Source organism: Papio anubis, chromosome 1 (genome assembly GCF_008728515.1).
Source record: "Papio anubis isolate 15944 chromosome 1, Panubis1.0, whole genome shotgun sequence".
Taxonomy (NCBI): Eukaryota; Metazoa; Chordata; class Mammalia; order Primates; family Cercopithecidae; genus Papio; species Papio anubis.
This window is the reverse complement of record NC_044976.1, coordinates 123648973-123665701: the sequence shown is the minus strand read 5'-3', so window position 1 is coordinate 123665701 and position 16729 is coordinate 123648973. Positions and strand designations below refer to the sequence as shown.

Here is a 16729-nt window from a genome sequence, read left to right as displayed (position 1 = left end):
ACAGTCTTTTCTCTCCAAATTTTGTTCACAATTTTGTTTGTGTTTCTTTGTTTTCCTTTTGACTTTTTTTTGAGGGAGACCACAGCCTATGCACATTCACTGTGTTGAAAAGATTCTTACAAGAAGAAGTGTCTGATTAATTCCATCATTTACCACATAGCCTTCTTAATCTCATTAACACTAAGCATACTGAAGTACTTTGTATTACTAATAGCTCTTAAATTTTGCTCTTAAATATTCAGGTCTAACATAAAGAGAAAATAAAAGTAGAATTTATAAGGTTTATACACTTTGGAAAGATTAGTGCTAATGAGGTATTCAGGTTTTTATAAGGATTCAGCTAAAATTTAGGTAATTTGCCAGCAGAAGTTTGTGATATTTAAATGAGCAATATTTTTATTGTCCTAAACAGCTAACCACAGTAACAGTAGACTAAATGGGAGATAACATTATATATTTTTTTCACACAGAACAAACCATTATATATATTTTTACACAGGATAAAAATATCTATACATGTTAATATTTTGTGAATCAACAAATCAACATACTGCTATTTATTGTTTTTAGATTTATTTTTTCTTGTACTAACTGAATTGAGAGGAAGTCTGTAGAGAGCTCAAATAACATGGACAAATTAAAACACTTTTTTCCATCCTTTGTTCTAAGTTTCTGCTTAGGTTAACGCTCATTTTTAATACATAAGAACAAATGTGCAGAACAGCCCATCTTATTATTTCTGCACATTTCATTCAAATCATATATTTTCATTTGCTTTTTCCTAAAAACTTCTGGCACACACTTAAAATAGGGATGATATAAACAATCTGAAAGAGAAAGTTAATACCTTTCTTAACCATAAACAACTTGAAATCTATGTTTTGCCTCTGTTTAATTAACCATGTGTTTCTTTACTATTTTGAGTACTATCTGTAGCCTGTGCTAAGTACTTTATATGCAGTCTCTGATTTAATTTTTTTTCTCATGACAATTTAGTGGTAGGTACTATTGTTATCACTATGTTCTATTATCTTTATTACCTATCTACCCATCTTCCATTACTTCCAGTTTCATCATATTATGGCCAATTTTATGATTTCTATCTGTCTGGGTCTTGGATAGTAGACAAACTCTTTCCTGATTGTTTTTTACCCTAGGAAGATCGACCAATTTTGGTGAACTTTTTTTACACATACATATGGCTATTGGGTGTCTGTGGCTTCTGTGTACATATGTCACTGCTATGAGGACGGGGGATATTATTGGGGTTTTCTTCAAGAGAGATTTTAGAAGGGATGTGATCAAATGTAGAGCTATAACAATAAAACAACTGCTACTTGCATCCAGCCCCACCCTTGATCTCTGACCAAAAATGCTGAAAAGAAAAAAGACCATTATCTCACTAATTGAGCAATGGACAGGCTTGTCTCTTGTCAGCTTTTCAAAGCAGAATTTTAAGATTCCTTCCTCAATAATAGGTAACATTTGGAGAATATTCTGAAAAGTAAAACAAGAAAATAAACATCATCTGTAATTTCACCAGCCATATATTAATAACATTTAATATATTGTTTCATATGTTTCCTACCTTTTAATAAATGTTGATGAAAATGCTGTCATGCTTTACATATGTTTTTCGTACAATTAGAATATTTTAAATTATATTAAATAATCTTCCAAACCATCCAATTTAATGATCTTCACTATTCTATGATATGTATGTTCTGTAATTTATCGGATTCAGCATGGAAGGACAATGGAGGCTTAGCCTTTTATTCAGAAATAAAAGCAGAAGGCAGATATGTGATATGCATGCGGAGTTGCAGTTAGCGTATCTCTGAACATATCAAGAATATTTTCCCATAATTTCTGTTTTTTAATTTTTTTCTATTTAATTTTAAAATTTTATTTGCCAGTACTATTTTGTTTAGTGGAATGTATAGTATTGAAATGTGAGATAAAATGTTGAATCAAGTATTAGACAAAATTAAAAGTGCTTGCACAAAGTGAATGGACTGCCATGACATTATGTTATGTGAAAAAAAGAGCAGTTCTCAAAAGGTTACGTGATGTATAAATTCACTCAAATATTCTTAAAATAATGAAATCACGGAGATGGATAAAAGAGTAATATTTACCAGAGGTAAGTATTTGGGAAGGGAGGGGTGGTTATGACTATAAGTGGGGAGCAGAGAAGCCTTGTGGAAATGGAATAATTGTGTATCTCAATTGTAGTAGTAGTTAGCCAACACTATGTACGTGATGTAAACTTCTTAGCATTATAAACATACACAAACACAAATGAGTGAATATATAATTAATAAAATTCAAATATACTGTCGGAATCAGAAAATGTTAAAGTTATTTGTTCTTTCCTGTCATTTTAAGTATGAATAATTCATACTTAATGATCCCCTAAAAATTATGAAGTAGAAGTAATAGGAATGAACCTAAAGCTATTAGACTCTTAAAGAACATAAAGCTAACCTCTTTAGACATGTAGATAGATGACAGATAAAGACACATGGTCTGTGGGTGTGAGTGTGTGTGTGTGTGTGTGTGTGTGTGTGAAGTATGCCTCGCTCTGTGTCTCAGGGCCTGGATGTCATAACTAGGGGAAGCTGTGACTGGTAGCTGCCCTTCTTCATGTTGTGGCCACACTTCATGTAGCTGGTCTGTGAGGAACTGTGAGTTTCCAGTTCGCCACCTCAACTTGTAAAGTGACCCTGTCTGAGATGCTGGGGGCACTAGGGCTGCTGCCACTCTGGTGCCTGCACTGCTGCAATAAGCAGCCTGTTTGAGTGGGGTGTCCTCAGAAGGGCAGTCTCAGGGAGTGACCCAAACTGTATTATCTCACACAGTGATCTCATTTGGCAAAGAATTCTCCATTTTTTCATGTTAGAAATCAGACAGTTTTCTAAGGATTTGTGTTGTAGATGTGATATGAGGCTCTGGGGAGGAGTAGGGGACCTATTGAGAGAAGTCTGTTTACTTCACCCACTGTGCTTGGCATATGTAATGGTCTATAGGAAGTATTTGGTGAGAACACTATTTGTAAACACCTGGCGCAAAGGTGCTGACATGATAGTTCTATTTCTGTAGCATCTGGCCAGTGGAGATCTTGGCCAAAAGCCCTTCTTCATAGACTGGAGCAATTGCAGATCTGGAAACCTAACGTGCTTAACTGAGGGATGTGATGCTGGGTTGATTCAGTGCTCTTGCTCTATCTGGAGGATAGCTGATGAGTGCTCCAAAGAATTTGAGTCACTCTTCTTCCTCTTTTTCCTTATCTTCCTCTTCCTTCTTCTTCAATTATAAAACCACATTCTTGGAAAGCTTCCTGATCATTGGCCCAGATGAGAAAGCTCCAGCAACATTATTTTAAATGTTTAATATACAATGTTTAGTAAGTCCCATTGATTACAGGAAGAGTTTTAAAAAGATGTGAAAGACATTCACATGAATAACATTTGTATTGAGTGAACAATGATAAAAAGGTCAGATGAGAGGTATACATTGGGATGTGAGTTGATAATCTAGCAAGTTGTGGGGCTGGAGGGCTTTGGGAAAAGACAATGGAAGAACATACAAACAAATAAAAAAATACTGTTTTTCAAACACTAAAACCTGTAGAGAAAGCAAACACATAGGATCACACTTTGTTTATGTTTTCCCCTTGATTTCAGACGTTAAGTGCTCTGACCTCTATTGTGGAAAACTTCTAATTATTTACATCACATACTGTGAGTCTATGCTTCTTGCTCTCTATAGGATGTTCACAGGGAAACATACAGGCATGGTTCAATACAAATATTTAAAATGAATGCTTGTAACCTTGTTTCCCTTTTCTCCATTTCCTTAATGTGGTGAATAAAAGTACAGTTTTACAAATGAAAAGGTTCTAGTACAAGTCCTTGATGGCAGCAGTGGTAAACGTACTGGAGAGAGTGGATCTCACTCTGGTATCTATCCTGGGACACAAGTGCCCCTTTGAGGGCTGTAGAAGACAGCCCTCAAAGAGGAAAGGAATATACGTAAAATCTGGGGTTCTGTGAGAGAAAGATAGAGGTGGAGCAGAAAATTTCAGGCTTGATCAGGGTCAACAGAAGGCAAGATATGGTCAGTGCCTTCAAAACCAGAGGTAGGTATGATGCTCCTCTGTTTACAATTCCAGGGAGGAGGGTTGACCTGGCTGTGGTCATACAACTTATCAAAAAAATTTGGGGCCAGAGCTCAGGTCTTTGTTAAGTCTGTCCGTCCTTCTAGCACATTGGCAAATTGTACGAGGAAAACTCAGGTGGAGATGGGTTCATGTACAACAATATGGCATTCAGTTACAGTGGATCAGGGCAGGAAGTTTTATGATTTAGGGAATGTGTTAGACAGGAAGCATTCATTGCCCCCAGTCAAGAAAGAGAACCCTTGATCACCAGTTAGAGAATCCCCCAAATCCCTCTTTGCCATAAGTCACTGAAATTGAGATCTAAGGCAGAGCCTCCATGAGTCAGGAGCACTTAATCCAGTGGAGAGATCCCAGAACAGGATATTTACCAATTTGAGAATCCCTGTCATGCTTGTTATGGATAAATTTGCATTTCAGTTGGGACATTGCTGGACCAGCCCAGTTTTAGGTAGTTCCCCTTCCTGCTGGGTGGGGTAGCAGGCCCTATAAAGAGGTTCTCTGCTCTACAACTCCTAAACTCCTGGTACTTGAGCACCGATCTGCTTTGGAGAACCTGGTGAGTCTGCTTCCTTGAGTTCCTCTGTTGTTTGTGCCCTGAAATGTTGAATTTAATCTGAATACGGCAAGTTTGGCAGATCCAAACCTATGATCATAGGTTTCATGGTACTTAGTGAATAGAACTACAGGATTAGACTACATGATGCAGTGTTTTATATTGCTTTTTAAAAAATGCACAGTTATATGTCCATATGAACAGAGAAGTTAATAGGAAAGCCTTTGTTTGAAGAAAGGGATGAAGTATTTTTCTGTTTTCCATATTTTCCTGGTGTCCTTTTCAAAGGATTGTCTTAGCAGGTGTGAGAGCCTGCACTTCTTCCTGAACAGCCCTTACTCTGTGCCCAAGTCAACCCACCGGTGCTTTACAACAGATAATGATGATAGGAATAGCTTGTGAGATTGCCCAGGGGATCTGAACTTGTGACTGCCTTTCCTGAAGATGTTATTTTCATGGAAAAACATACTTGCTTCTTTATTACAGGGATGTTTTCTTTGGAAAAATTGTATGAGGAAAGGCAGGATTTCCTAGGGCCGATGAAGCAACTTGCTCAAGTGGAAAGGAGAAGACAGGAAGTCATGAAAAGGGAGCTAAGAGTTTAAATAAGTTTTTGGAGATTGGAGAAATAATATGTCATGGTATTACATAAGCTTTGGCGTCTCTCTCTGGAGGATTCCTTTCCATGAACACTGTCGTATCATTTCTTTCAGATTCTGAGACTCCAGCAAGATGTCTTACCAACAGCAGCAGTCTAAGCAGCCCTGCCAGCCACCTCCTGTGTGCCCCACGCCAAAGTGCCCAGAGCCATGTCCACCCCCGAAGTGCCCTGAACCCTGCCCACCACCAAAGTGTCCACAGCCCTGCCCACCTCAGCAGTGCCAGCAGAAATATCCTCCGGTGACACCTTCCCCACCCTGCCAGCCAAAGTGTCCACCCAAGAGCAAGTAACAGCTTCAGGATTCATCAGGACCATGAAAGGATAAGGATATTTGGCTCACCTCATTCCACAGCTTCACCTGCATCTTCTCATCAAAGCCATCAAGGGATACACAGGAAACTTCTTTCCCCTTAGCCTATGATCTGCCCATGATGACCCCTGATAGCAAAATGTTTCCTTTCTGAGGCTGCCATACTGCCACTGTCCAGGTGGAGACTTAGAAAGGAAGTCCTCAGCAGTGCCGGTTCCCAGAGCTTTGGAAGAAACACCAGCAGCTCTGTCCATGAGAACCATCAGAGAATTCTGTTGATGTTTTCTGTGTCTGTCTGTCCCCTGGGCATGAGCTTCTACCACCTGTGCAGTTGTCACTTTCCTTTCACTCTCTGAATAAAGTATCTATGCATATACATTTGTGAATGGATCTTTTGTTTCTTTTCAAATCTGCTTTATTGGCAATATTATGTAATCATTTGGGTTTATTTCCACCTTTTTTTAATCCACAGGAAGGATCTCACAATTTGGGTCATACCAATGATTATGTCTGTATTATTTAAACCCCTTTCATTTTTCCTTAATTAGTGTTTAATTGATTTGAGGAACATATTATTCAACTTCTCTGAATGTCAATCTCTTTACTGTAAAGTGAGCAATATAACTTTTACCTAACAAACTAGTTTAAGGCATAAAATTGAATTACTATCTGAAATTTTGTTGGCGCAATGCCTGACACATAATTAGCTGTCTTTTGATAGAAATTTATTTGCAGCAAGATATCATCATTTTTTCCACCATTATCACCACCACCACCATCATCGTCATCATCATCATCACTCCCCACTACAATCACCACCATATTTGTTCCAGCAAGAGAGTGGCTTGGCTGTAACTAATGTAGAAAACAAGAAGACTCTGTTTTGTTATTTTTTATTGATTCCTAATACCTATACACATTTTTAGGGTACATGTGATATTTTGTTACATGGATCAAATGTGTAATGATAAAGTCAGGATATTAGGAACTTTATGGCATTCATCATCTTGAGCATTTATCATTTCTGTCTTCGTTGGAAACATTTACTTTCCTCTCTTCTACCTATTTTGAAAAATACAATATATTGTTGTAAACTGTAGTCACCGTACTCTGCTATCAGATGTTAAAACGTACTCCTTTTATATATCTGTATGTTTGTGCTCATTAACCAGTGTGTTTTCATTCTCCATCCCTGAACACCCTTCCTGGCTTCTGGTATCTATCATTCTACTCTCTATCTTTATAGATCAACTTTTGTAGCTCCCACATATGAGTAAAAACATGTAATATTTGTCTTTCTCTGCTTGATTTATTTTACTTAACATAACGACCTCCAGTTGAATCTATGTTGCTTCCAATGACAGTATTTCATTCTTTTTATTACAATGGAATAGTATTTCATTGCCTGTATGTACAATCTTCTCTTCATCCATTCATTTGTTAATGGATGCTTAGGTTACACATCTTTGCTATTGTGAATAGTGCTGCAATAACCATGGGAGTTTAGGCATCCCTTTTATAATCTGAATTATTTTCCTTTGGATAGATACACAGTAGTTGGATTGCTGGATTGAAAGATAATTCTATTTTTGGTTTTTTGGAGAAATCTTACTGTTTTCCACAATGACTGTACTAATTTACATTCCCACCAAGAGCATATAAGACATTTTCCTTTGCATCCTCTTTGGCATCAGCTATTTTTTAAATTTTTACTTTAAGTTCAGGGGTACATGTGCAGGTTTGTTATATAGTTAAATTTGTATCACAGGGGTTTGTCATAAAGCTATTTCATCACCCAGGTATTAATTGTAGTACCCATTACTTATTTTTCCTGATCCTTTTCTTCCCCATAACCTCCACCCTGTGGTAGGCCCCATTGTCTGCTGTTCCTCTCTATGTGTCCATGTGTTCTCATTTTTTAACTTGCTGTTATAAGTGAGAACATGCCATATTTGGTTATTTGTTTCTGCATTAGTTTTTAAGGATAATGACCTTCAGCTCCATCCATGAACCTGTAAAGCATACAGTCTGATTTCTTATGACTGTGTAGTATTTCATGGTGTATATGTACACTTTTTCTTTATGTAATTTATCACTAATGGGCACTTAGTTTGATTCCTTGTCTTTGCTATTATGAATAGTGCTGCAATGAACATAACATGTTCATGAATCTTTATGATAGAATTATTTATATTCCTTTGGGTATATACCAAGTAATTGGATTGCTGGTTTTAATGGTAGTTCTTTTCTTTAATTTTAGTTCTTTGAGTAATTGCCACACTGTATTCCATAATGTTTGAATAAATTTACACTCCCACAAACAGTGTATAAGCATTTACTTTTCTCTACAACACTCTAGCACCTCTTTTTTCTTGACAATTTAGTAATAGCCATCTGAGTGGTGTGAGACTGTATCTCATTGTGGTTTTGATTTGCACTTCTCCAGTGATCCGAGACATTGAACTTTTATTCATATGCTTCTTGGCCACATGTATGTCTCCTTTTGAAAGTGTCTGTTCCTGTCTTTTGCCCACTTTTCAATGGGGCTTTTTTTTTTTTCTTTTGTAAATTTGTTCAAATTCCTCATGGATCCTGGATATTAGACCTTTATAAGATGTGTACCTTGCAAAATTTTTATCCCGTTCTTTTGGTTGTCTGTTTACTTTTTTGATAGTTTCCTTCAGTATGCAGAAGCTCTTTAGTTTAATTAGATCCCATTTGTCAATTTTTTTCAGTTGCTTTTGACATCATCATCATGAAATCTTTGCTAGTTCCTGTGTCCAGAAAAGTATTGCCTGGGTTGTTTTCCAGAGTTTTTTCAGTTTTGGGTTCTACATTTAAGTCTTTAATCCATCTTGAGTTGATTTTTGTATATGATTTAAGGAAGGTATCCAGTTTCAATCTTCTGCATATGGTTAGCCAGTTATCCCAGCACCATTTATTGAACAGAAAGTGCTTTTCCCATTGCTTGTTTTTGACACATTTTTAGAAGGTGTGTTGTCTTATTTCTGCATTTCCTATTCTGTTACATTAGTCTATGTGTCTGTTTTTCCACGAGTACTATGCTGTTTTGTTTATGGTAGCCTTGTAGTATAGCTTGTAGCTAGGTAGCATGATGCCTTCAGCTTTGTTCTCTTTGCTTAGGATTACCTTGTCTATTTGGGCTGATTTTTGATGAATTTTAAAATTTTTAAATAGTTTTTTTTTTTTTTTCTAGTTTTGTGAAGAACTTCATTGGTAGTTTGAAAGGAGTCACATTGAATGTGGAAATTGGACAATTGGCTCTTTTAACGATATTGATTCTTCCTATTCATGAGTATGAAATGTTTTTCGGTTTGTTTGTGTCACCACTGATCTATTTCAGTAGTGTTTTATAATTCTCCTTGTAGAGTTCTTTCACCTCTCTGATTTTCTGTATACCTAGGTATTTTATCCTTTTTGTGGCAATTGTGAATGCGAATGTGTTCCTGATTTGACTCTTGTCTTGCTTGTTGGTGTATAGGAGTGAAAGCAATTTTTGTACATTGGTTTTGAATCCAGAAACGTTGCTGAAGTTGTTTTTCAGTTGCAAGATGCTTTTGGTCTTTGATATATCTTCTAGATATAGAATCATGTCATGTACAAACAGAAATAGTTTGACTTACCCTCTTTCTCTTTTGATGCTCTTTATTTCCTTATCTTCTCTGATTGCTCTGGCTAGGACTTCCCATATTATGTTGAATAGGAGTGGCAAGAGAGGGAATCCTTCTCTTGTGCTAGTATGCCTCCAATTTTTCCCCATTCTGTATGATGTTGACTGTGGGTCTGCCATAGATGGCTTTTGTTATTTTGAGGTCTGTTTCTTTAATACCTAGTTTGAGAGTTTTTAACTTAAAAGGGTGTTGAGTTTCATCAATAACTTTTTCAGCATATATTGAGATAATCATGTGATTTTTGTCTTTAGTTTTGTTTATGTGATGAATCATAGTCTTTGATTTGCATATGTTGAACCAACCTTGCATCCCAAGGGTAAAGCGAACTTGATTGTGGTAGATAAGCTTTTTGATGTGTTGCTGGATTCAGTTTGCCAGTAATTTTTTGAGGATTTTTGCACTGATGTTCATCAAGGATATTGGCCTGAAGTTTTCTTTTTTTGTTGCGTCTTTGCCAGGTTTTGGTATCAGGGTGATGCTGGCCTCACAGAATGAGTTAGAGAGGAGTTCCTCCTCAATATTTTGGAATAGTTCCAGCAGGAATGATATAAGCTCTTGTTTGCACATCTGGTAGAATTCAGCTGTGAATTTGTCTTGTTCTGGGCTTATTTTGATTAGTACGCTATTTATTACTGATTCAACTTTGGAGCTCATTATTGGTCCTTTCACAAATTCAAATTCTTCCTGGCTCAGGTTTTGGAGGACGTATGTTTCCAAGAATATATTTGCTTCTTCTACATTTTTAACTTATGTACATAGAGGTGTTCATAATATTCTGATTTTTATTTGTATTTCTGTGGAGTCAGTGGTAATATCCCCTTTGTCATTTGTAATTGCATTCATTTGTATCTTCCCTCTTTTCTTCTTTATTTGTCTAGCCTGCAGTCTATTTATTTCATCAGTTTTTTTAAGAAGCGTCTCCTAGATTTATCGATCTTTTGAGTGTCTTTTTTTTGTGTGTGTGTCTCAGTGTCCTTCATTTTGGCTCTGATTTTAGTTAGTTCTTATGATCTTCTTGTTTTGCAGTTGGTTTTCTCTTGGTTCTCTAGTTCTTTTAGTTGTAATGTTACATTTTTACACTGAGATCTTTCTAACTTGTTTTTTTTTTGTTTTTTGAGATGGAGTCTCACTTTGTTGCTCAGGCTGGAGTACAGTGGCACGATCTCAGCTCACTGCAACCTCTGCCTCCCTGATTCAAGCAATTCTCCCGCCTCAGCTTTCTGAGAGGCTGGGACTACAGGTGCCCACCACCACGCCTGGTTAATTTTTTGTATTTTTAGTAGAGATGGGGTTTCACTATGTTATAGTGCTATAAATTTCCCTCTTAACACTGGTTAGTTGTGTCCCAGAGATTCTGGTATGTTGTAACTTAAGAACTTCTTGATTTTTTTTCCTTAATTTGATTTCCCCAAAGACATTCAGAAGCAGATTATTGAATTTCTAAGTAATTGTTTGTTTTGGAGTTAATTTCTTAGTCTTGATTTCTAATTTTATTCAGTTGTGGTTTAGAAATTGGTTGTTATGACTTTAGTGCTTTTGTAGTTGCTGAGGAGTGTTTTATTTCCTATCAAGTGATGAATTTTAGACTATGTGCCACGTGGCAATGAGAAGAATATATATTCTGTTGTTTTCAGGTGGACAGTTGTAGATTATTAGCAGGTGCATTTGATCCAGTGCTGAGTTTTGGTGGTGAATAGTATTGTTAATTTTCTGTCTCTGTGATGTGTCTAATACTGTCCATGTGATGTTTCAGTCTCTCACTATTATCATGTTGGAGTCTAAGTCTCTTTGAAGGTCTCTAAGAACTTGATTTATAAATCTGAGTTCTCCTGTGTTAGGTTCACATGTATGTAAGAGAGTTAGGTGTTCTTGTTGATTTAACCCCTTTACCATTATGTAATGCTGTTTGGGGGCCTTTTTTGATGTTTGTTGGTTTAATGTCTATTTTGTCTGAAATTAGGATTGCAACCTCAGCATTTTTTCTGTTTTTCATTTGTTTGGTAGATTTTTCTCCCTCCTTTTACTTTGAGCCTTTGTGGGCTATTGTATGTGAGACTGGTCTCTTGAAGACAGCATACCAGTGGCCCTTAGTTCTTTTTTCAGCTTGCCACTCTGTGTTTTAATTGGGGCATTTAGCCCATTCACATTCAAGGTTAGTATTGATACATGTGGATTTGATTGCATCGTGATATTAGCTGGTTATTCTGCAAACTTGTTTATGTGGTTGCCTTATAGTGTCACTGGTGTGTGTACTAAAGTGTGTTTCTGTAGTTGCAGGTAATTGTATTTTCTTTCTATATTTAGTGCTCCCTTTAGGAGCTCTAGTAATGCAGGTCTGGTGATAACAAATTCTCTCAGCATTAGCTTGTCTGAAAATGATCCTTTTTTCTCTTTAACTTATGAAGCTGAGTTTGACTAGACATGGAATTCTGGGTTGGTATCTTTTTTCTAAGAATGTTGTATATTGGCTCCCAATCTCTTCTTGCTTGTATGGTTTCTGCTGAGAGGTCTGCTTTTAGTCTGAGGGACTTCCCTATGTAGGTGACCTGACCATTCTTTCTACCTGCCTTTAGCATTTATTCTTTCATTCGACCTTGAAGAATCTGATGATTATGTATCTTGCAGTTGATGTTCTGTAGTATCTTACTAGGGTTCTTTGCATTTTCTGAATTTGTCTAGCTAAGTTGGGGAAGTTCTCATGCATAATATTTTGAAATACATTTCCAAGTTGAGTACACTCTTCCTATCTCTTTCAGCAACACCAGTGAATCACAGATTAGATGTCTTTATAAAATACCATATTTATCTGAGGCTGCATTCCTTTCTTTTCATTCATTTCTCTCTTTTTTCGTCTGGCTGTCTTATTTCAGAAAGTCAGTATTTGAGCTCTGGAATTCTTTTCTCTGCTTGGTCTATTCAGTTATTATTGCATGTGATAGCATTAGAACATAACAAACAATAAATTTTGTTGTGTTTTTCAGCTCTGTCAGGTGGGTTATGCCCTTTTCTATACTGGCTATGTTGTCTGTCAGCTCCTGTGTTGTTTTATTGTGATTCTTAGCTTCCTTGGATTGGTTTTCAATATACTCCTACATCTCAATGATCTTCCTTCCTATCCATATTCGAAATTCCATTTATACCACTTCAGCAACCTTGGGCCAGTTCAGAACCCTTGCTAGAGAGGTTGTGTGGTTGTTTGGAGGAACAAAGATACTCTGGCTTTTTGAGTTGTCAGAGTTCTTGTGCTGATTCCTTCTTATCTTCATGTGCTTATATTCCTCTAATCTTTGAAGTTGCTGACATTTGGATGGGTTTTAATTTCTTTTATCTCATTTGATAACCTTGGGTTTTGATTGTGGGCAGGGTTCTTGCAGGTGCTAGGGTACTTGCCTCTGTGGGGATGTTCTCCACAATGGTGGAGGTGATGAGTCTTGGGAGTGTAAGCGGTCCCCGTTGGTGACTGTGCATGTTGTCACACTTCGTTGGTATGCAGGTAGGGTGCTGACAGGTACAGGTTGTGTGCTTTTTCTGTGTGCTGCAGTTAGGGGTGGTTGTTTGGGGTTCAGGAGTTTCCATTGTTTTCAGTGCTTAGTTTCACTCCCATGGCAGTGTTTGCATAAGTGTATATACTGGCATGGGCAGTTTAGTGGCAGGATTGGGGCTGGCTGGCTCTGTGACTGCAACGGCCCTCACAAGGGAGAAGGAAGCTGACTATACTCTCGTAGCAGTGACAGGGCAGGAGGCACACACTCACATGTACTCGTAGGGAGAGGAAAGCAAAACCCACTGATGCACACACATGCTGGCTGGCAAAGTGATCTGGGGTGTTGCTTTGGGCCCAGGGGAAGTTGCAGTGTGTGGAGTGAGCTGATGGGCTGGTAGGTGACCATGGGCGGCTGTCCTGCTGGAGTTCTCCACTTGTCAGCTGTAATTGGCCAGCGCAGAAGCTATGATGTGGGTCCCAAGATCACCTCAGTTTGTCCTGGAAGCAGGTGCATCCAGGCTGGCACCCCAGGAGAGACCAACTGACCAGGGAGTGCTCAGGTCAGACTGGCCCCATCTGAAGGGCAAGATTGCCCTGAAGAGTTCAGGTCCAACAGTTCCCCAGGTGCTAAAGTCTCTTAGGTGAGTAAGTTGAGCCTAGGGAGATGGCCATCCCTGGCCCTGCTCCACTACAGGCACTCCCCTACCAAACCCTTTGGGCTCTACATCAGCTGGCATGCTGCCCCTGTCACTTCTCTAAGCAGCTCTCCCTGTCAACTGGAGTGTCCCTAGTGGTTGAGGGAGTCTCCTCCTGCTGGGATTCCAGAGGCTCTTGGTGAGAGTGGGTTGCTCCCTAGCAGTTTATCTCAGCTGTTCCTCTGGAGTCACTGGAGGCCAGGAACCCAGTCCTGGTGTGTAGTGTCCCTGTGCAGGGCTCCCAACATTCTCTCTTTTCAGCCTCGTTTCTGGGTCTTCCCTTAGTTCACTCTCAGTGCCTTCCCTCTGAATATATGTTAGAAGTGCATCTGTCATCTCAGTCCCTTAGTGGCAGCTGTTCCATCTGGCTGCATCCAGTTGGCCATCTTGTTCAGAGCCAGAGGAATTGTCTGGTATGCTAAATGTTTCTGAGCCTTTTTTGCATGAATATTCATATGGAATGTTGGCTAGTAATTTTCATTTCTTGTAGTACTTTGTCTGGTTTTTGTATCAGAGTTTTGGTGGGCCTCATGGAACAAGACAGGAAGTAGTCTCTATTTTCAGTTTTCTTTTTTGAAATGTTTTGAAAAGGATTGGTATATACTTCTCCAGTAAATCCTTCTGGTTCAACACTTTTCTTTCTTGTGAGATTTTAGATTAGTGATTCAATTTCCTTACTTATTATATATCTATTCAAATTATCTATTTTTTCCATGATTTGGTTTGGTAGACAGTATATTTCTAAGATTTTGTTCATTTCAACTGGGTTATCTAATAAGCTGACATAGAATTATATATAGATTTCTCTTCTAATTTTTTCATTTCTGTAAAATCAGTAGTAATGTCCCTACTCTCTTTTAAGATTTTAGGTATTTTAGTCTTACATCGTTTTTTATTCCTGTAGTTAATCTGTCTAAAGGTTTGTCAACTTTGTGACTTGTTCAAAGAAATAAAACATGGTTTTATTGATTTTTCTCTACTGTTTGCTTTTTTTTTATTACTAATCTACTGCAGGCTCACATTTTCTTTTTTGGGGTTTAGCTTACTTTACTTTTTGTAGCTTCCCAAGTGTAACATGAAGTTATTGATCTGATATCTTTTTTTTTCATTAAAAATATATGTGGTTATGGCTATAAATTTCTCTGTTAGCGCTGCTTTTTGCTTCAACCCATAAGTTTTGGTATGATGTGTTTTGTTGTCAGTAGTCTCAAGTGATTTCTCATTTTCCCTATGTTTTCATATTTGACTTGTTGGTTGTTTAAGAGTGTGTTGTTTAATTTCCACAAATTTGTGAAATTTCTTGTTTTAATTTGGTTGTAGATTTTTATTTTTATTCCATTGTGATTGGAAAAGTACATTGTATGATTTTAGTCTTTTAAAATACATTAACTTGTTCTGTAGCCTAATACGTAGTCTATCCTGGAGAGTGTTCTTCCATGTTCTCTTGAGAAAACTTTAAGGTGTATCCTGCTGCTGTTGGGTGGAGTGCTCTATATTTGTCTATTTGGTCTGATTGGCTTATATATTTAAGTCCTCTATTTTTTTGAACTTCTATTATTCTAGTCATTTTTGAGAGTAAATTATTTGAGTTTTCAACATTTATTATAGACCTATGAACTTCTTTTAATTTCTCTCACCATATCTTCATATATTTTGTATTTCTGATGTTTGGTAAATGTATGTTTATAAATTCTATATTTTCTTGGTGAATACATCTCTATCAATATACATGTGTTTTGTAGTCTCTTATAACAGTTCTCAACTTAAAGTTAAGTATGTCTGATGGTAGTGTAGCTACCTCTGGTCTTTTTAGGCTACCATTTACATGAAATATCTTTTTCCATCCTATTACTTTCACCTTCTTTGTGCCTTTAGCCGTAAAGTTAGTCTGTCGTAAACAACAAACAGCTGAACTTTTTTTAAAATTCATTCTTCCAATTTGTGTTGTTGGGGAGAATTTAATTCATTTACATTTAAAGTAATTACTGATAAGAAAGGTCTTCTTTCTTCATTTACTGTTTTCTGTATAATGTTTGTTTTTCAATACTGTCTGACTTATGTTTATTGGATTTTTTTGTAGTAAAATGATTTTATTGGCTTTATCTTTTGTGTATACTTGAAACTATTTTTGTTGTTTCAATGGGGATAATATATAATATCCTAAAGTTATAGTAATTTAATTTGAATTAATACCCATTTAATTCCAATTGCACCAAAAATTTGACTCATACCCAGCCTTGTCAACATGGCAAAACCCTGTCTCTACTAAAAATATAAAAATTAACTGGGTGTGGTGGCACATGCCTGTAATTCCATTACTAAGGAGGCTGAGGCAAGGTAATCGCTTGAGCCCAGAGGCGGAGGTTGCAGTGAGCCAAAATCATGCCACTGCATTCCAGCCTGGGTGATGCAGTGAGACTGTGTCAAAAAAAAAAAAAAGAAAATTTGACTCATACAATACTATCCTGTTTTTTTGTTGCATTCACAAATTACATCTCTATACACTGTGTGTTTGCTAACATAGATTTGTAATTATATTGTATTCATTTGCATTTTAAATCTTGTAGAAAATAAAAATTGAAGTTACAAGCTAAAATTTCAATAATGCTGGCTTTTATATACCAGTGTACATTTATCAGAGATTTTTGTATCTTCATATAGTTTCTCTCCAGAATTCTTTTATTTCAACCTGAGAGCTTCTGTTTATCATTTCTCATATAGAAAATCTAGGGAAAATGAAATGCCTCCAGTTTTTATTTCCGGAAATGCTATAATTTTGCCCTCATTTTAAAGGACCATTTTGCCAGCTGTAGAATTCTAGGTTGAAAGTGTTTTCTTTTATGGCTTTAAATACGTCATCCCACTACCTCCTGATCTCTAAGGTTTCTGATGAGCATTTGGTCAACTATTTCTTAAGGATTTCTTAGATATCATCATTCACTTCCCTCTTGCTGCTTTCAAGATTCTCTCTTTTGATAATTTGATTGTAATGTGTGTCATGGTGGGTGTCACTGCTAATTGAACTTGGAGTTTGTTGCGCTTTTTGGATGTGTAAGTTTGCATTTTACTGTAAAATTCATACAAATGGGCTTACAGCCTTTGAGACTGACATTTCTTACTTATTAGTTTGCATTTCAAATTCAACCAAGTC

General features: G+C 37.0%; 1 protein-coding gene across 1 annotated transcript; it reads left to right on the top strand.

Moving 5' to 3' along the window:
• Positions 1-1921: 1921 nt before the first annotated feature.
• Positions 1922-6081, top strand: LOC100998899 (small proline-rich protein 2D). The gene has a single exon (XM_021923845.2). The coding sequence runs from the start codon at positions 5469-5471 to the stop codon at positions 5685-5687; it is 219 nt and encodes a 72-aa protein (XP_021779537.2). The 5' UTR covers positions 1922-5468; the 3' UTR covers positions 5688-6081.
• Positions 6082-16729: the final 10648 nt, after the last annotated feature.